Source organism: Leucoraja erinacea, chromosome 1, assembly GCF_028641065.1.
Source record: "Leucoraja erinacea ecotype New England chromosome 1, Leri_hhj_1, whole genome shotgun sequence".
Taxonomy (NCBI): Eukaryota; Metazoa; Chordata; class Chondrichthyes; order Rajiformes; family Rajidae; genus Leucoraja; species Leucoraja erinaceus.
The window spans coordinates 66,792,959-66,813,092 of record NC_073377.1 but is presented as its reverse complement, the minus strand read 5'-3'; the positions used below and the strand labels follow the sequence as shown (position 1 = coordinate 66,813,092).

At 40.0% G+C, this 20,134-nt stretch overlaps 1 protein-coding gene across 9 annotated transcripts in view; it reads right to left on the bottom strand.

Annotated features, from left to right (window-relative positions):
* Positions 1–20,134, bottom strand: part of fryl (furry homolog, like) — a 299,072-nt gene that overhangs the window by 67,765 nt on the left and 211,173 nt on the right. For 6 of the 9 annotated variants that reach the window (XM_055636452.1, XM_055636425.1, XM_055636421.1 and 3 more), the window contains 12 exons: positions 18,419–18,559; positions 17,531–17,699; positions 17,236–17,323; positions 13,456–13,568; positions 12,664–12,814; positions 8,710–8,813; positions 8,059–8,244; positions 7,163–7,367; positions 3,611–3,732; positions 3,335–3,522; positions 2,626–2,720; positions 646–1,253 (listed from right to left, as the gene is read on the bottom strand). In XM_055636452.1, the coding sequence (XP_055492427.1) occupies positions 646–1,253; positions 2,626–2,720; positions 3,335–3,522; positions 3,611–3,732; positions 7,163–7,367; positions 8,059–8,244; positions 8,710–8,813; positions 12,664–12,814; positions 13,456–13,568; positions 17,236–17,323; positions 17,531–17,699; positions 18,419–18,559 (2,170 nt within the window). The remainder of the gene's footprint in view (positions 1–645; positions 1,254–2,625; positions 2,721–3,334; positions 3,523–3,610; positions 3,733–7,162; positions 7,368–8,058; positions 8,245–8,709; positions 8,814–12,663; positions 12,815–13,455; positions 13,569–17,235; positions 17,324–17,530; positions 17,700–18,418; positions 18,560–20,134) is intronic. The other 3 variants (XM_055636427.1, XM_055636470.1, XM_055636461.1) reach the window with 1 other exon arrangement.

Here is a 20,134-nt window from a genome sequence, read left to right as displayed (position 1 = left end):
TTAGATAGATTTGGATTGTTTCCTCTGGAACATCGGTGGTTGAGGGGAGACGATAGAATTATATACAATTATGAGATGCATAAATAGGCTAGACAGTCAGAATCTTTTACCCCAGGGTGGAAATGTCCAACACTAGAGGGCATAACTGTAAGGTGAGAGGAGGAAAGTTTAAAGGAGATGTGCGGGGTAAGTTTTTTTTTTGCACAGAGTGTGGCTTGGGCCTGGAACACACTGCCAGGGGTTGAGGTGGTGGCGGATACGACAGTAGCCTTTCAGGAGCTTTTGGAACAGAGGAATATGGATCATGTTCACACAGCTGAGATCAGTTTAACTTGGCATCATGTTCGGCACAAACATAGTGGGCAGAAGGGCCCATTCCTATGCTGCACCAAAGTATTAGTTTTGAAAAACACCTGCATCTAACACTGTTTTTTGTCCAATCTGTTATTCGCTATTGTTTTTATTGTTACAGTCTGGGTAACTTTGGGCTTCACAATGCACGACGGAGAATATTTCTTAGTTTTTCTGACCAACGCTTAACTTACACCAACCTCCAATTTGAACATTAGTAACAATTTGCATAAGTAACAAATAAGTAAATTTAGAATAAGGAAGAAAGCTTGAAGACCAAAACCAGAAGCATACCTGCCACCTGAGCTGGATCCACCAGAGAATGTCTAGAGACGGAAATTAGTTTGCTCAAAAGATGAACTGTCATCTCTTGAGTGGAAGCTGAGGTAAAGCCCTTAAGGAACAATTGTTGAAGTCCAGGAAAGTTCGTCCACTTCAGTTTGCTCTGCACTTTTTCAATCTTCTCCCGACTCTCTGATTTATCCAGAGGCAAATGTGTGAGTAATTTGTTGAGCAATTTTAGTGCCAAAAGGTATTCATACTCATAGTCTGACTCTAGTAGGGCTGCAGCTATCCAGAAAATTGTGGCCATCAGACTATTCGGGTCAGTAGTTGGATGCTGGTCAGGCATTTCTCCCTCTCTGAGAGAGGATAGGCTTCGAGTCCTTGCTAGGTTCCCATAGTTCACCCTCCCATCCAAAATATCCAGTGTATTACTTCGACGTCTGTCACAATGCCTGTCTCCCAGCAGACTGGCTCGCAAGGAGTTGCTTCTTGCATGACAACTATAATGAGTTAGGAAACCACTGGTGTTGAGCGGGCTTGTGCTTAGATTTAGTTGTCCAGTGCTTTTCCTGTTAGCTGCCAACTTGGTGCCCAAAAATGAATCAGCCAAATGTGTGCTGTAAAAAGTACAAATACAAAGATCATTTAGCATGTTTAAGGAGCATGCAGATTTTAAGATTATCCTATGAACACACCAAATGCAGATGACAATTTTCTTTCTGTTCAAAACGTTATTTACTTTATGACTGAGTTCCTTCTTTTATATCCTGACCTTACTTCACTTTAGCTGAATAGCAGCAATTTTCAAATGAGGAATAGCAGTAGACCATTCAGCTCCTCGAGCCAACGTCTGAAGAGTGCCGACCTGAAATGCCACCTACCCACGTTCTTCTCAAATGCTGCCTAACCCGTTGAGTTACCCCAGCACTCTTCTTTCACAAACCAGCATCCTGGTTACCTCAAGACTCATGGATGATCATCCAAATTCAGTACCCAATGATGTTCTGCATAAATGTATGATCCCCACATATTACCTCTACCATTCAGAATTTTTGCTTGATTTCTTATTTATATAATTAAAGGCAACTTTAAACATTTATTTCAAATCACTTTATTTTGCTTTCCAGAGCACTTCCTTTTAATCTTTCGTCAAGCTAGCCAATTGGCTTGAAGGTAGAAGACAAAGGGTCGTGGTTGAGGCTTATAACAAGTGGTGTACCACAGGACTCAATACAAGGTCCACTGTTGTTACTAACAGTTTGGATATGAACGTAGGTGGCATGGTTAGGAAGTTTTGGATGACACCAAAATTGGTGGAATAATGCTCGGCAAGAAGGTTATGACAATGGGATCTTGATCAACTTTGCCAATGGACTGAGGAATGGGAGATGGAGTTTAACCCAGATAAATGCAAAGTGTTGCACTTTGGAAGGACAAACCTGGGCAGGACTTGCACAGTAAATGGTAGGCTATTTGGAGTACTATGTGCAGTTCTGGTCACCCCATTAAAGGAAGGCTGTGGAGGCTTTGGAAAGGATGCAGAATTATCAGAATGCTGCCTTGATTTGGGGGTATTAGCAATTGGCACAGATTGGACAAACTTGGATTCTTTTCTCTGACTCGTTAGGGGAGACCTGATCTAACTATATAAAAGGATGAGGGGCGTAGATAGGGTAGATAGAACCTTAATTTGTTTCATCTCTAATGTTTTTTTATAAAGGATTATCAACCCAAAATGCTAACTGTTTCACTCTCTCCAGGCACTTAACTAGAATTTCTTCACTTATTATTTTCCAAAATATACAAACATTATGTCTACTTGCATAGCCAGATACCTCCATAAATAAAACGTGAATGTAAAATAACAGCTTTTGTAATAACAATTACACAGCCTGAAGTTAAAACCATTTATAATTACAAATATATAGCTAGGATAAAACTTTATACTTTTTAAAAGATGGGTGATATTTGAATTGAAACAATACTTACTGAGAAAGTGCAGAAAGCAGGTCATAATGCTTTATTGTGTCTGCTAATGTGTCAATGGCAGACTCAAGAGTGAGCAGTAGTTCTATAACAAAACCCTGTTAACAGAACATCAATAAAATACTGAATTTGAAGAATGCAAATCAAAAATAGTACACACTTAAAACATTCTCTGGCTTCAGAATTGTATACGTTGTAGTGTTCAAATCAAGTCCCTCCAGATGGAACACTCAGTTCAAAATTTTCACATAACCATAACCTTCATGATTTTAGATGGGTAGCTATTGACAATAACTCTGCTACTCACATTTACACTACCTCGACATCCATTTTATTTTGCTGTACTTAATGCATTGCTTGCCACTGAAGCTTTGTAACAGTTCATTTCATCTGCTTGCTGCTCTTGCACTGACCCCATTTTACCTACTTTCTCCACCACTACCAATTCCCGTTTTGAAGATAAGGTGTAACAGATGATAAATACATGCAGAATCATCTGTTTTCATTTTAAGTCGCACAAATGCAGCACATTTATTCTTCAATTGACCAATATTCAATTTGACTTTCTACCACTATGATTGCTGATCTGTTAGGATGTTTTCCTTGACTTTCCTTAAACTATATGAATACAGGTGTGCATGGAAATATTGCAAATGTAAAATAAAGAACACATTGACGATTTTTTTAACTCTCATTAAAGTTGATTTTTTACCTGAGCCTCTTCCCCTGCATCACCAACTGTTTCAACAAGTCTTGACAATACATCAGAGAGCGTGGATACAGTCAATGGCTGCTTTAGAGCTCTGAAAATCTGGAAGGACCTTCCAGCATAATGTCTGTTTGAACATGAAAGTGCTGTCTGCAAGGCCACTTCACTGAGGAGTTGCTCCAGCTGAAAATCTAAATAAACCAAAAAACCGGAACTTGATTAAAAGTTTATTTGCTCAGGTTATGAACATTCATATTTGAAAACTTAAATTCTGATTACCTGATCTTGATTGCTTGAATATGGATATTACATGTTTTAAAAACACAGTTAACTGTTCAGCAGTTTTAATGTTTGGGTTCTTTGGAGAGACATCTTCATGATTCCAAAGTGGCCCTCGTTTTCTTTTGGAAAAGAAGAGAGGGTTTCAGAACAATTAGACAATAATTACCATTCACCCATTATGTAAAAGAAGTCAAGTTAGTTAGAGACACAGTATATTCAACTAACGACAGCTTACTCATATGTTCTGTTAAAATAATTAACACTTCAGAATAAATTGAGTGCCAATTGTGATTTGAACATAATTAAATGCAACAAAAGAGAACTTAAAAATATTCATGTGGGAACCTATAAAACTGAAGGCATTCCTTTCCCTTCAATAAATGAGAATACAATGAGAAGTTCACTAGGCCTACATTTAGGTTACGCATGGTAGGCTGCTCTGGAAGGTTAGATCGCATGGGATCCAAGGAGAGATAGCTGAATGAATAGCAAATTGGCTCCATGGAAGGAAGCAGAGAGTGATGGTGGAAGATTGCTTCTCGTACTGGAGGCCTGTGAATAGTGATGTGCCTCGGGGTTCGGTGCTGGGCCCGTTACTGTTTGTCATCTACATCAATTGATTTGGATGAGAACATACATGGCACGATTAGCAAGTTTGCTCATGATACAACAGTGAGTGGTTTTGCATATAGTGAAAATGGTTGTGAAAGATTGCAGCAGGATCTGGATCGATTGGCCAGGTGGGCAGAGGAATGGTTGATGGAATTTAATACAGAGAAGTGCGAGGTATTGCATTTTGTGACGTCGATCAAGAGCAGGTTTTAGAGCAGAGGGATCTAACAGTACATGTGCATGGTTCCTTGAAGGTCGAGTCGCAGGTAGATAAGGTGGTCAAAAAGGCTTTTGGCATTTTGGCCTTCATCAGTCAGATATTGAGTATAGAAGTTGGGAGATCATGTTGCAGTTGTATAAGACGTTGGTGAGACCGCATTTAAAATATTGTGTTCAGTTTTGGGCACCATGTTATAGGAAACATATTGTCAAGCTGGAAAGGGTTCAGAAAAGATTTACAAGGATTTTTCCAGGACTAGAGTGTGTGAGCTATAGGGGGAGGTTGAATAGGCTGGGTCTATATTCCATGGAGCGCAGGAGGATGAGGGGGGATCTTACAGAGGTATACAAAATCACGAGAGGAATAGATCGGGTAAATGCACAGTCTCTTGCCCAGAGTAGGGGAATCGTGGACCAGAAGACATTGGTTCAAGGTGAAGGGGAAAAGATTTAATAGGAATCCAAGGGGTAATTTTTTTCATACAAAGGGTGGTGGGTGTACGGAACAAGCTGCCAGAGGAGGTAGTTGAGGCTGGGACTACCCCATCATTTAAGAGACAGTTAGAGAGGTACATGGATAGGACAGGTTTGGAGGGATATGGACCAAGCGCAGGGTTATGGTATGAGTGCAGGCAGGTGGGACTAAGGGTAAAAAAAAAAAAATTTGTTCGGCATGGACTTGTAGGGCTGAGATGGCCTGTTTCCGTGCTGTAATTGTTATATGGTTATAAGTGGGACTAGTGTAGCTGGGACATTGTTGATCGGTGTGTGCAAGCTGGGCTGAAGGGCCTGTTTCCACACTGTATCACTCTATGACTCTATTTAGTAATACAGATTGATGTCATTCAGGTTTTCCCGGAAGGGTCATTCAATTGAATGGATATTCATCTCCCCAATTTGGGTGCAAATAAACGATAGGATTGGAAAGATATGAGGGGCCCAGAATGTCACACTGATGTCTACAAGAGCAGGAAGATGCTACTCCATGCTGTTGCATTTTTTCTCCCGGGATGAAAGGGGGTATAACCATGTTCAAATCTGAGGAGTGGAACTCTTTTAGTGACTTTTAACCTAATGTCACGGAAAGCCAAACCTTTGCGCACTCGATAAAAAACAGGGCAAATTATTATTTTTTCTTTTCCTTGCAGATTGAGAAAGTATACAATTCTGACAAAGGCTCTGCAAGGACTGTGACAGATCCAATTCCAGAGAACAAATGTCCTTGAAGGAAGTAATGAGAATTTAATTCCTGTCTCTATTGCTTACCCTTTCCTCTCCTATTGCGGAGAAAGATTGGCAAGCACGCTGAAAAATTGTGATCTTTTACATTGATGTAATATTTATGCTTGCTCAAAAGGAAACTTTTTTTTCGATAGAGATCGATTTACTTCCATTTGCTCATGTTTACCAGTTATAGGTTTTGTCAAAAAGGGATAAAAATTTAACTGAAGATTTCTCTGCCACAGAAGGTAGTTGAGGCCAGTTCATTGGCTACATTTAAGAGGGAGTTAGATGTGGCCCTTGTGGCTAAAGGGATCAGGGGTAAGGCAGGTACAGGATACTGATTTGGATGATCAGCCATGATCATAATGAATGGCGGTGCAGGCTCGAAGGGCCGAATGGCCTACTCCTGCACCTATTTTCTATGTTTCTATGAAAGATTGTATGATTCCAAATATTATCACATTAATGGGAAATTTCTAAAATAACTTCTTCAGTTTACCTTTATAATGAAACACTTTTTTATGAAAAATGCTGAGGAAGTGCATGATTTACTTCAGAACTTGAGAATTTACAATATCATTTGAAATTTCAGTGAGAACCTTCCTCAGTTGAGCAGCAGAAAGTCGTGTCAGCAGGTTTGTCAGTAAGTGGCATGCTTTATCATTGGGGACACTACTTCCATCTCAAACAGCTGTGTGAACAAGCATGACACAGCCAAATTGCAAGTAATTAAACCAAAATGGCTAGGCCCAACACACTACATATTCATGTGTTAAGAAATGTAGCCAGCTTTTGAGAATGTTGGGACATTGAGTGAATATCCTTTCTCTAATTTGGGTGCATCGAATTTTCTGGTTCTTTTCTTCCTCCTCCATTTTTATATTAAAGAGAAAAACGCGAAGGAAATATTGATCACCAGTTCACACTAGTTATCCACTCCCAACACATTACGGGGAAATTGTACAGAGGCTAATTAACCTACAAACCTGCAGGTCTTTGGGATGTGGGAGGAAACCGGAGCACCAGGAGGAAAGCCATACGGTCACAGGGAAAAAGTGCATACTCCACACACAGAGCACCCGAGGTCAGGATCGAACCTGCGTCTCTGGCACTGTGAGGCAGTAGCTCTGCCAGCTGTACCGCCCAAATGCAATAAAATAAATCAGCATAAACCACTCTTTGGAATGCAGATTACCCTTGTTGTATCCTGGTATAGCCATTGAAATAGATACCTACAAGACTCAGAAAATTTGAGGACAACACAGATATATACTTATAACACAGTTATAGACCTATAACACAGTTATACACCTTTTGCATCAAGCACCATCTTCAAGCTTGTTTATTTGACATACATAATTTCAAATTGCCACCCTGGAAATTGATTTTAAGGACCGGAATTGTAGTAAATGCAGTATCTGAAGTGTTAATTGAGATCTATTTCCCAGATATTTATGTAGATTTTGTACAAAGTTAATTTTCAGAGAATCTTACCTTGTGGTTATAAATTCAATGAGTGCTTTCACCTTCTCATCTTGATCTGCGGTAATATCCACCTCATTTAAGATGGTGGGAGTGAGCTGGGGAATGGCAGCACTAGTAGTTCCCAAACTGATGCTAGAAGAGGTAGAGCTTGAGCTGAGTCCTGAGTCAGTCATTGGCGATGGCTGGTAATCTGGTGCAAATTCACTGCCCCCTGCTGGAAGAATATTTTGTAAAAACATTAAACTTCTAGATATGAATACTGTCAAACAAGAATTTAATAACTGAGGAAATAATTTGTGACAATGCAATAGAAAAATTATAATTATAAGACCATTAAGCCATCTATGATATTAATTCAGAGAAAACACTTATGGATATAGGCATATGGAATATATAATTAACACCACAACACAGAAAATGCAAATATTTTTAATAATCTTTCACTACTTTTGGTCAGTTTTTCAGTTCCATAGGTTATATCTAATCGAGTGAAATTGTTTATTTCAGTTTCAGTTTCATCTCTAAAATAACCTGGCTTCAGTTACAAACATAATCGATTGTGCTCAAAATTCGATGCTATATTTACTTCCTAATCGCAACACATGCACTCAGTATAAATGTATATATCTGGAACGTTGGTGAGAAAAATCATAGAAAATTGCAACAATATTATTATTGGAAATATGGATTATGCATGTTTCATTAACATAAAAGTAATTGTCATCACATTTTAACCCTGATTAGCTATGATGGTTTCAGTGAGTCAGCATACTTCCTTTATTGTAGCTATATAACTAAACCACTGAACCTGTTCTTTAATTCTATATCTAATTAAGAAATTATATTTAATCAAGTGATAAAAAAGATTCCAACACTGATTTATAACGTATGCAACAGTCACTAACCTGTAAAACTGTATTCTACATGAGTGGCTGGTTTGACAGTAAGCACCTTAGGTTCAGTAAAATCCCTGTTCCTGAGGAGAACGGAGGCCACAGCTTGAACATTACTGTTATAAGCCATTACTATAAGCAAGTGCAAAAGCAACCGCTTGCAATGTTCATAAACTTCAGGATGCTGGTGATCAAATCCTATATAAATGAGAAAGAAAATCAGGAATGTTTTTTTTCCTGTAAATAATTTAGTTACAACTAAACATGGTTTGTGAGATTTAAAATGGAAAAAGTAGATCATATGGATCTATGCTTCTCAATAAACGTATTCAACAATCAGATATTTTTAAAATTCCACCACTGTGTTATGCCAAAAAAGGACATGTAATAACATCTCGTAATTGTTTATCAATGTATTTCTGTTTTTAATATTACTTCATATAATTATAAAATACATTCTAAAAATCACAAACAAATTCCTTATACTTGTGCTGTGATTCTGCTGTAGTAATAAACATGTGATTTTTTTAAAAATCGTTTTTTCTTTAAATCCCAGGTCTGTAGAAAGTTTAGCTTTTCTGTTGAGTAATTGCTCTGCACAACACATTAAGCTCAACATCTTGCACCTGCAATGAAAAATCAACACTTTCACAGCATATTTACCTATAAATATTGCATGAAGCAAAAGGTGCATGTAGTTCCCCCATTCCACCTTTACACTGTGATCAACTATAAGATCTGTCAGAAGGATTACTGCTATGTTACACCTAGAAAGGAAACAAAAACAGTTTACTTATGATTAGAACCATACAAATACAATGTAACTGTCCATCAATGCCAGCAGGCTTTTCAAAATTTGAGACATCCCTCAATTGATGAAATGGTGCAGACATGATGACTTGTTACCTGACAAATCATTGCTTCATATAGTTTAGTTAGGTGTGACATAAGATCACCCCTCAGCCTCCCGCAATCCAAGGAATAAAGACGTAGCCTGCCCAACTTCTGAACCCCTCAAGTCCTGGCAACATCCTCATAAATCTTCTCTGCGCTTTTTCCAGCTATAATGATGGGACATTTTTCCGATAAGTCCTTCAAAACCAGTGTTCAGTTATTAATTTTGATTTGCCAGTTTTTTTAATTTTTAAAATGATTACAATTCAAGTCACACTAAATTTAAGTTTAAAACAAGCTAAGTCAAGTCCAGGGCAACACATTGCCCTGCTGTCATGCACCAATCGAACTGTGAAGCTGTCAAACAGAATGAGCAGATAACAAAATAGAAGAATTCTCAGATAGTAAACTAGGAAACAAAAGGCACATTTCTGTTTAAACCGTTAAAATTTCACAAAACCACAAAATAAGAATTATAAAAGGTTAAAATTGAAATAACAAATAGTAATAGAGTGGCTCAGAGGCCTAGAGGTAGAGTTGCTGCTTAGAGCATCAGAAAACCAGGTTCGATCCTGACCACGGGCGCCGTCTGTATGGAGTTTGAACGTTCTCCCCGTGACCTGCGTGGGGTTTCACCGGGTGCTCCGGTTTCCTCCCCACTCCAAAGAGGTACAGGTTTGTCGGTTAACTGGCTTTGGTAAAAAATTGTTAATTGTCCCTAGTGTGTGGAGGATAGTGTTAGTGTTGAAGGGTGTGGGGCAAGGGTGGTGAGGAGGGAAAAACATTAACATCATAATCCTGAAAAGAATTCTGGAATATTTTTCAGAGGAAATTACAAACCACAAGTATAAAATCAGTTATTTAGGGCCAGAGAGATCAAGTAATAAATTATGGTTTAGGCTGTTTTTCTTTTTTTTAAAACCTCAATAAAACCATGTAAATAAGTGCAGAATTTTTGGTTTGTATTTAAATCATGAACAGTTCATAAATACTTTAAGACCTTCCGAGTTTGTGACGTGTACTTTTTGCAGGAAAAGACTACAAAACATAGTTCCCTGCAAAGATGCCAGGAATTAATTCCTGGATTTCTGGATTTTTGCCTGTAACGCTAATGTGCACATTTGATACGTTGTTGTTAGATTGCTACCAAGAAAATTATAAATATTGTGTCTCCAGGTTATATCTCACATGAAATTCTAAGTTAAGGGCCTGCCCCACTTACGTGTCTTTGGCACTCAAATTACGCGACCTCATGGTCGCGTTGAGGTGCACGGGCATTGTATGGCCGCACGGGGCCGGTCCCACTGAGAAGCGCGGAGGGGTATGTAGTTGTGCGCGACATCGCGCGGGGCTCCAAAATTTTTGTAGCGAACGAAATCTTCGCGCGCCAATGGCCTGTCGTGTAATTGACGGCCAAAGTGGGACAGGCCCAAGACCCTGGCACGACGCAACATCTCACCTCCAACAGCAGCAGAAGCAGGCAAACGATCGCCGAACTCGGCCTGGGACTCACGGCCGTTGCGGTCCGGATCTGCCCCTACTTCTACTCCCAGAGCGGGGCCAAGAAAATTGAAGATGGACACAAAATGCTGGAGTAACTCAGCGGGACCGGCAGCATCTCTGGAGAGAAGCAATGGGTGATGTTTAGGGTCAAGATCCTTCTTTTCAGACTGTAGAAGAGTCTTGACACAAAACGTCACCCATTGCTTCTCACCAGAGATGCTGCTGGTCCCGCTGAGTTACTCCAGCTTTGTGTCCATCTTCACTTGCTCCAGATGGCTGTGCGTACGCATGAAATCGCGAGCGACCTTCGCAGCTCAACGCGACCGTAAGGTCGCGTAAATTTGCGAGCCAAGGACACGTAAGTGGGACAGGCCTTTAACTGACAGATAAGGGGGGAGTGACGTCTGCAGGAAAGGGGGTGGATCAACTTTTTTTTGTATCACACCTCTTACTTTACCTTGAATTTTGTTACTTTACCTGGCATTTTGTTCCCAGACCAAATGGTTTGGAAAAAAAAAACCCTTTCTCTGACAAGGTCAGAGCAAATAAATAGAAAGCAAGTTTAGAATCAAGAAATCTACTTTCCGTGAAGCAGTCAGTTATTTGCACTTCCACTTATTTAGTGTACACGATGTGCTCGTCTACATTGAAGAAAACTAGTGTAGTTTGGTTGACTGCTTTGCACAACATCTCCATTCATCATGCAAGGGTTCCCTCACACACTTTGCTCTATGTGTTTTTGTCCTCTTACATTGTTCCAACAATGTCCAGCAATACCTGGAGGAACATCTCATCTGCTGACCAGGCATGCTTCAGCCCTGGTTACTCAACACTGAATACAACAATTTCAGATAACAAGCCTTTCCAGGTTGGTTTAAAACTGGACTGTTCTGATACAATGTCACCAAGCAGTAATTCCAACTCAAATTTTCTCTCCACAGATGCTGCCTAGCCTGCTGGATACTTCCAGTATCCTTTCTTTAATTCCAGATTTTCAGAAACTGCTACGTTCTGCATCTCACTTTCAACATAATTTTTTACCTATCCTTTATTCCCATTCATCTTTTATTTACGCCTCCTTCAGAAGATCAGCTGGATTTAACAAGTCTTCACTGTTATCTCTCAACCAACGCTCTCTGCATTATTCAGTTTCTCTTGCTTCAACTCGCCCTCAGACATTCCCTTTTTAAAAACAGATTTATTGTGCCTTCCCCCCCTACCACCACCCCCCTTCCCATCGGGCCAACACCATTCCCCCACTTAAAACACACTTGCTTTCTAACTCTTCCAGTGTCCTTGTCTTTCTTTCTCATAGGATTCCATGACCCACAAAGTATTTTCAGCATTTTCTTTTTTTTAAATTTCAATCTAACAGAATCGACAGGGGTTTATACAATACAATACAATACGGTTTATTTGTCACATTGCACATAAAGTGCAAGTGAAATGAATATGTCAGCAGCGGTACAATGATAAAGAACACACACAAAAACACAATAAAAATTTAACATAAACATCCACCACAGCATTCATCACTGTGGTGGAAGGCACACAATTTGGCCAGTCCTCCTCCATTTTCCCCCGTGGCCGGGACCTATCTGCTTTTGGAAATCTGCATTCATATTAACGTAGGAAAGCAAATATAATCCACTGGAAATGTAATCACTTGATGTGGAGTCACAGAGAATCATGCAGCATGGAAATGACCCAGAGCCTGAACTATTAAGAGCCCATTTACACTAAGCTTGTATGATTCCTCTTTAACGCTCCCCTGACTTCCACCAACCCCTCCCCAGATTCTGCTCCTCACCGACGAATTAAGCGCAACTTTCAGTGGCCAATTAACCCGTCAAGCTAAGTCTTTGGGAGGAAAGGGAGCACTGGAACACTCGGAGCAAATCACAGATTGAATGCAGCACGAGAGGTCAGGATTGAACTAGTGTTTCTAAAACTGTGAGGCAGCAACTCTACTTGCTGTGCCACTCTGCTGCTCTGCTGGCTAAGACCTAATTGTAAACTACAAATGTATTTTCAAATTATCCAAAAGTTTACATGGGGACAGTTGCATGTTAACACTCAACATGGAAATATAATTTGTCACGATATATTATAAACCAATAAAAAAACAACTAAATATTTTGCTGAATGACAAGAGCAGATGATTTTAATAATGTCAATAATATTAAATAATTTTATAGGATGCTTTGTTTTTACACTGACCTCTGTAAGGGTACCCCTGGGTTACCAGTCTCAGGCAAATAATCAGCAAGTGGCGACCAGCTTCCACCTGAGGGAGGAAACGGCAACGGTTCTGCTTTGTTGAATTCCATCACTTTCAGCCTCCAATTCGCATACATTGGCATAGAATCACCTTCAAAATATATAACCAAGCGAGTTAGAAAAAGGATCATTAAACTGGTCATTGAATATCTTTCCCAGATATGCATCAAGAACCTACCTGTTGTACACTAAATTCTGTGCATGAAATTAAAGTGCAAAATATAATTACAAAATTATATTCCCTCCCTTCCAAATGGAATAGAATTCTGCTAAGATTCATAAGATCAAAAATATAAATGTGCATACACAAACAGCCTTCATAAGCCTAACTATCAATTCTAAAGTCAGGTCAAGTGTCTTGAGAACCATAATAGCCCTATCCCACGGTACGAGTTCATTCCAAAAGCTCTCCCGAGTTTGCCCTGAATCGAACTCGGAGATTTATGGTAATGGCCACTCATCGGTACTCGGGGCTCTCGTGGACATTTTTCATCATGTTGAAAAATCTAAGAGATGTCCCCGAGCTCCGACGTACCCGCTACGTTCATTCTCCGTGCTTCCCACGAGTTTGATTTTTTTTTAACTCGGGAGAGCTCTTGGAATGAACTCGTACCGTGGGACAGGGCTTTTACTGCCCGGCAGACTTAGCCAAGTTTGCAAACACACTTTGAACTTGAGGTTTCAACCCAAATGACAAACCTCTGCATCATGATTTGAAATTAATTTACTTACTCTTCTCCTCTTCATAGGATCCTCCAGAGCTGCTGCTGTAACGAGATTCTAGGCGGTGATGCTGCCGGTTCAAGTTACTATTCAGTCCACCGTAGATGTCAAGGTGTCCATAACTGATAAAATCAAGAAAGTAGTCAATTAGGCTAAAAAATGTAGAAACTATAATTTAAAATGTAGGAAGGAACAGCAAATGCTGGTTTATAATGAAGATAGACAAAAAGTGCTGGAGTAACTCAGCGGGTCAGGCAGCATCAAAGTGCTGGAGTAACTCAGCGGGTCAGGCAGCATCAAAGTGCTGGAGTAACTTAGTGTTACCCGACTAAGTGCTGCCTGACCTGCTGAGTTACTCCAGCATTTTGTGTCTAATTCTCCTGTCCCACTTAGGAAACCTGAACGGAAACCTCTGGAGACTTTGCGCCCTACCCAAGGTTTCCGTGCGGTTCCCGGAGGTTTTTGTCAGTCTCCCGACCTGCTTCCACTACCTGCAACCTCCGGCAACCACCTGCAACCTCCGGGAACCGCACGGAAACCTTGGGTGGGGTGCAAAGTCTCCAGAGGTTTCCGTTCAGGTTTTCTAAGTGGGACAGGGGCATTACTATAATTTAAATGTCACTTATTAAATATAATGACCTCAAAATATCTAAAGGAACCACAATGTATGGCAATTGGGTCAAATGCAAAGGACATGCAAAACCTAGGCCAAACTTTGAGCAAAACAAAGTACTGGAGGAACTCCAGTCTATTGTCTAACTCAGAGAGTCATGCAGCATTTGTGAAGGGAACGGAAGGATAGCATTTCAGATTAGAACCTCCTTCAGACTGATAAGTGTCCATTGGGCCAAACTTGCCTGATCAGTATCCCTCACCCATGTTAACCATTCACAGTCCCCCTAGACCTGTCCTAACCGGAACTAAATTTGGCTAACCAATCTTGCCAGACTCAGCCCCATGGACTCCAGTGGCATGGTCTTAGCAGCAGCCATCCTAACACCCTACCAAAAGCATATTTAACCAGCAATGACCCTCTTCAACTTTGCCAATTGTAAAAACATTGTAAAAGCTTTGAATGATTTTAACTTTCTAAATAGCCTCAGTATTTAAAACAAATTATTTTTTCAAGGGAAATGAGTTACCAAAGATACCTTTAAACAACGTGAAACTAAACCTGAATGGTTTAAAAAAAAGTAAACTAACCTCCAAATATGAAACCCGCAATACCCATTGAAACTGCGGATTTTTGGATATTGCTCCATACCTGACCTGCCCAGAACCTGAGAATTCAATTCCCAGCATGGGGTGCAGAAGGCCTTGAATGGTGAACATATGAGCAAAGCCACGCAGACCAAGATACAACGCTCTAAGGAGTTTAATGACCCCATACTAGTGACAGCTGGTTCACTGCCCTAACTTACCAGCTAACTTGAGAGCATCATGACCTTTCTGGGTATCCCAACCCAAAGAAAAAAATATGCTTGCCATGCCTGTGTTGCTGATGCCATAAAAATGAAAGCATGGCTAATATTGTGTTTCCATGCAAGAAGCAGTGCAAAGAAGAACTTGGGAACTATAGACCAGCAATTAAATATGTGGTAGGAAAGTCACTGAGAGGGATTGGAGGTATAAGAGGTACATGTATTTGGAAAGACAGAGGTCGATCAGCACTGTTTTGCGCACGGGAGATCATGTCTCATGAATTTGATTGTTTTTTGAAGAAGTAACCAAGAAGGTGGACGAAGACAGAAACGCAAGACATGGTCTTCAGCAAGGCCTTTGATACGGCTCCCCATGGTAGGCTGCTCCGGAAGATGAGATCACATGAGATCCAGAGCTAGATAACTGGGCTTCATGGTTGGAAGCAGATGGTTGTGGTGAAACACTGAAATTGACGAGAAATAGCTAATAGAGTTTAATGCAGATAAGTGTGAGGTATTGCATTTTGGGACATTAAACCTGGGCAGGACCCACGCAGTGAACCAAAAGGCCTTGGGGAGTTTTGAAAAGCAGAGGGATCGAGGAGTACAGGTGCATAGTTCACAGTATCATAGGTAGGTAGGATGTTGAAGATGGCTTTTGGGACATTGGCCTTCTTCGGTAAGGGAACAGAGTATAGAAATTGGGATGTTATGTTACAGGTGTACACGATGCTGGTGAGGCCAGACTTGTCGTATTGTATTCAGTTTTGGTCACCCTGCTATAGGAAAGATGCCGTTAAGGTGGAGAGTGTGCAGAGCAGATTTATGAGAACGTTGCCAGGACTCGAGGGCCAGAGCTATTGGGAGAGGTTGGTCAGGCTCGGACTTTAATGAAGTGTAAGAGGTTGAGGAGTGATTTTACAAAAGTGTATGAAATCATGAGGGCAATAGTCTTTTTACAAGGGTAGGGGAATCAGAACTAGAGGGCATAGGTTTAAGGTAGGAGGGGAAAAATCTAATAGAAACTGGAGGAGCAGTTTCTTCCACGTGGAGGGTGATGGGTATACGGAACGTTACCAGATTAAATAGTTACGGCACGTACAATAACAACATTTATGAGAAACGTAAACGTACATGGACAGGAAAAGTTCAGATGGGTTATAGGCCAAACGCGGATAAATGGGACTCGCTTAGATTAGGCATCTTGGTCGGCATGGAGAAGTTGGGCCAAAGAGTCTGCTTTCATGCTGTATGACTAAGTTTTTACTTTAGCTTCTGCATAAACAGCCCCATCTCCACTTTGGATGAAAGGTTTTGGAAATATAGTAACTGTGATGTTCCAACAAATTAGAAAAAAAACAAGGCTGTTGCCTTTGCCAATGGAGAAAGATCAACAGAGAAAGATATAAGGTGACCATTTAAAACACACTGAGACATCCAATTGTGCATCTTTATTTAAGAGATTATTGAGAAAACAAAACTTATAAGAAGCCAAAGATATGAGAAAAGATTAAGAAATGTAAAATAGGGATAAAAGATATTAAAGACTGATACTCATATAGCAAATTGCAGTAATTCTGGACATTCCAAAGTAAACCAATAAAATAATGCTTCTGTGTAATCACTGTGAGAATGTAAAAAATGTCAGCAAATGTTGCAAAGAACAAACTTCCACAAACAGCAGCAATAACCAGATTCTTGCCTTTAAATCAAAAAAAACAAAACAGTATGCTGGAAAAACTCAGTAGGTCAAACAGCATCTGCTGAAGCAAAAGGTGTATGTCAATGTTCTGGGTCAAGGCGCAAAACATCAACATAAACCTTCATTTTAAGGAATTATTTCAGGCATAACTATTGGCCAGGACAGTGGGAAAATTCCCTCCAATTACTCTTAACGAGAAAGAATAGAAGAGGAGAGACTGAAGGAAAAATAAACCAAAAACAAGAAAGAGTGACATCCTCACCATCTCGTTTTAGAAAATTCATACGGTTATAAGGGATAGGATAGAATTAGGCCCTTCGGCCCATCAAATTTACTCCGCCATTCAATCATGGCTGATCTATCTCTCCCTCCTAACCCCATTCTCCTGCCTTCTCCCCACAACCTCAGACACCTGTACTAATCAAAACTATCTATCTCTGCCTTAAAAATATCCACTGGCTCGTCCTCTACAGCCTTGTGAGGCAAAGAATTCCACAGATTCACCACCCTTTGACTAAAGAAATGTCTCCTCATCTCCTTCCTAAAATAATGTCCTTTAATTCTGAGGCTAAGACCAGTGCCGACAAACGCTCGTCATAGGTTAACCTACTCATTCCTGGGAAATTCAATGAAACGGTAAAAAAAATAAAAATAAAAAGTACATACTTTTCTTCAATTGTCGGATCCTTTGCTAATTTACTGTCCTGATGACCATCATGCCCAGCCACCATTGTATTGCTACTGGAAGTGGTACCTACACATTGAACAAAAAATGAATGAGACAATAGTTAAAGGTGCAATCTTAATATAGAATTTAAAAATATATACCCAATATTTAATATTCCACAATAAAATTATGTATGGGAAGACAAAAAGCAGTCTTTAAGAATGTACTACATAATAAATGTACAAAAGCAAAAAGTGCAATATAATCCCTTGTATGTCGGCAAAGTACAGTTACCTGAGGTGACAGAGGGGATTTTGTAGCTGGAAGTGATGCGATAGTAAGGTGGGTTGTCCAAGTGAATTACAGCCGAGCTGACTGGATCGGTCAGCTGCAGTTCTTCCACCAGCTCTTCTAACAACTGCATTGTTTTATCTCTCCCCAAGTAGACAACTACTTTTTTGATCTGCCGAAATGTAAAAATATTCATGGTCAGGAAATCTGTGATTTCTGGAAAGCTGCATCATTTTCTACATTCCCTGGTGAGTTAGGTTATTGAGGTGAAGATGGTACATCATGGCAATAACAATTAACTTAATATCCATAGAACCATTATTCCATTAAATAGTTTCAACATCTTACCTTCAACAATATCACAATATTTAATATATTTAAAATGTAGATGTATGTTGGCTTTATCATCAGTCTGATATGTGGTAAGTAATTTTTGAACCCCCCTCCCCCAACCACCTGTATCCATATCATTTGCCTGACTTTGCCCCACCCTCACCTCTCCAACGTTTATTCTCCTGTCCCCTACCTCCACTATCAGTGTGATAAAGAGTCCCAAACCAAAACATTGCCTGTCCATTCCTTCCACAGATGCTGCCTGACCTGCTGGGTTCCTCCAGCATTTTGTGTGTTGCGCAGAATTCCACCATTTGGAATTTAATTTATCTCCTGTAAAACCGAGCTTGTTTCCAAAGTATTATTACATCCTTTTAAAAAAAGGATTAAAGCCAAAAGATGTACTGTAAACCAATTTTGCTGTATGGGAGAAATTCTGTAACACACTTACATTTCGGATCTTACAACTGATAATCATGAATTGCAAACAAATTAATGAGGAAAATAAGTAGTAACAAATGACTTATAGACCTCTACACTCTGGGCCAATTTACTTACATATGGCAGGAGGCTGGGCTCACTCGACACACCACACATGCTGATGAGGAAGTGAAGAATTATTTTTAGGTTTTTGGGCCAGCTGTCTGCCAGTGTGGTCCACACGTTTTCTATCTCTGACCAAGCCAGCTCATCACCATACTGTTCCGAATAAAATAATCACAAAACATGTAAACATAAACAAACTGAGTATCAATTCGGACAAGTAAGTATTTCTCACAATCAGGGCAAAATTTATATATCTTTACTGTAAATATTAACATGTATTAAAAGAATAAAGACTATTTTCATTGTGGTTGTATGTCAATAGAAATTAAAATTTTAAAAATCTTTGAAAGTCTCAAAGATTTGACACTAAAAATTAAAAGAAGTAAACTTAAATTTAAAAAAAATGCCAGCTTAAGAAGCATACAGCTTTTAGAAAATTGCACAAATAAAATATTTATTTTTGTGCATCACAGTACCACACGTTTATAAGTGTATTTTATATTCTTCTGGTCAAAATAACTTCAGGGAAGGCAGGAGAATGGGGTGAGGAGGGAGAGATAGGTCAGCATTCATTGAATGGCAAACTAGACTTGATGGACCAAATGGCAAAATTCCACTCCTATCACTTATGAACTTATAATTGCAGATTCTGCCAGGCCTGTTTAATCAATGCCCATGATTTAGAAACATAGAAATTAAGTGCAGTAGGCCATTCGGCCCTTCGAGCCGGCACCGCCATTCAATATGATCATGGCTGATCATCCAACTCAGTATCCTGTACCTGCCTTCTCTCCACACCCCCTTATCCCTTTAGTCACAAGGGCCACATCTAACTCCCTCTTAAATATAGCCAATGAACTGGCCTCAACTACTTTCTGTGGCAGAGAATTCCCCCAGATTCACCACTCTCTGTGTGAATTTTTTTTTCTCATCTCGGTCCTAAAAGACTTCCCCCTTATCCTTAAACTGTGACCCCTTGTTCTGGACTTCCCCAACATCGGGAACAATCCTCCTGCATCTAGCCTGTCTAACCCCTTAAGAATTTTGTACGTTTCTATAAGATCCCCACTCAATCTTCTAAATTCTAGCGAGTACAAGCCAAGTCTATCCAGTCTTTCTTCATATGCAAGTCCTGCCATCCCAGTCTAGTGAACCTTCTCTGTACTCCCTCTGTGGCAAGAACGTCTTTCCTCAGATTAGGAGACCAACATTGCACGCAATACTCCAGGTGTGGTCTCACCAAGGCCCTGTACAACTGCAGTAGAACCTCCCTGCTCCTATACTCAAATCCTTTTGCTATGAATGCTAACATACCATTCACTTTCTTCACTGCCTGCTGCACCTGCATGCCTACTTTCAATGACTGGTGTACCATGACACCCAGGTCTCGTTGCATCTCCCCTTTTCCTAATCGGCCACCATTCAGATAATAGTCTACTTTCCTGTTCTTGCCACCAAAGTGGATAACCTCACATTTATCCACATTATACTGCATCTGCCATGCATTTTCCCACTCACCCAGCCTATCCAAGTCATCTTGCAGCCTCCTAGCATCCTCCTCACAGCTAACACTGCCCCCCAGCTTCGTGTCATCCGCAAACTTGGAGATGTTGCATTCAATTCCCTCGTCCAAATCATTAATATATATTGCAGAGTCTGTCCATACTCTGTTATGATGGTTAAGCAAATAAAACCCAGAAATTCATAAACCTGGAACACTAATTCCAA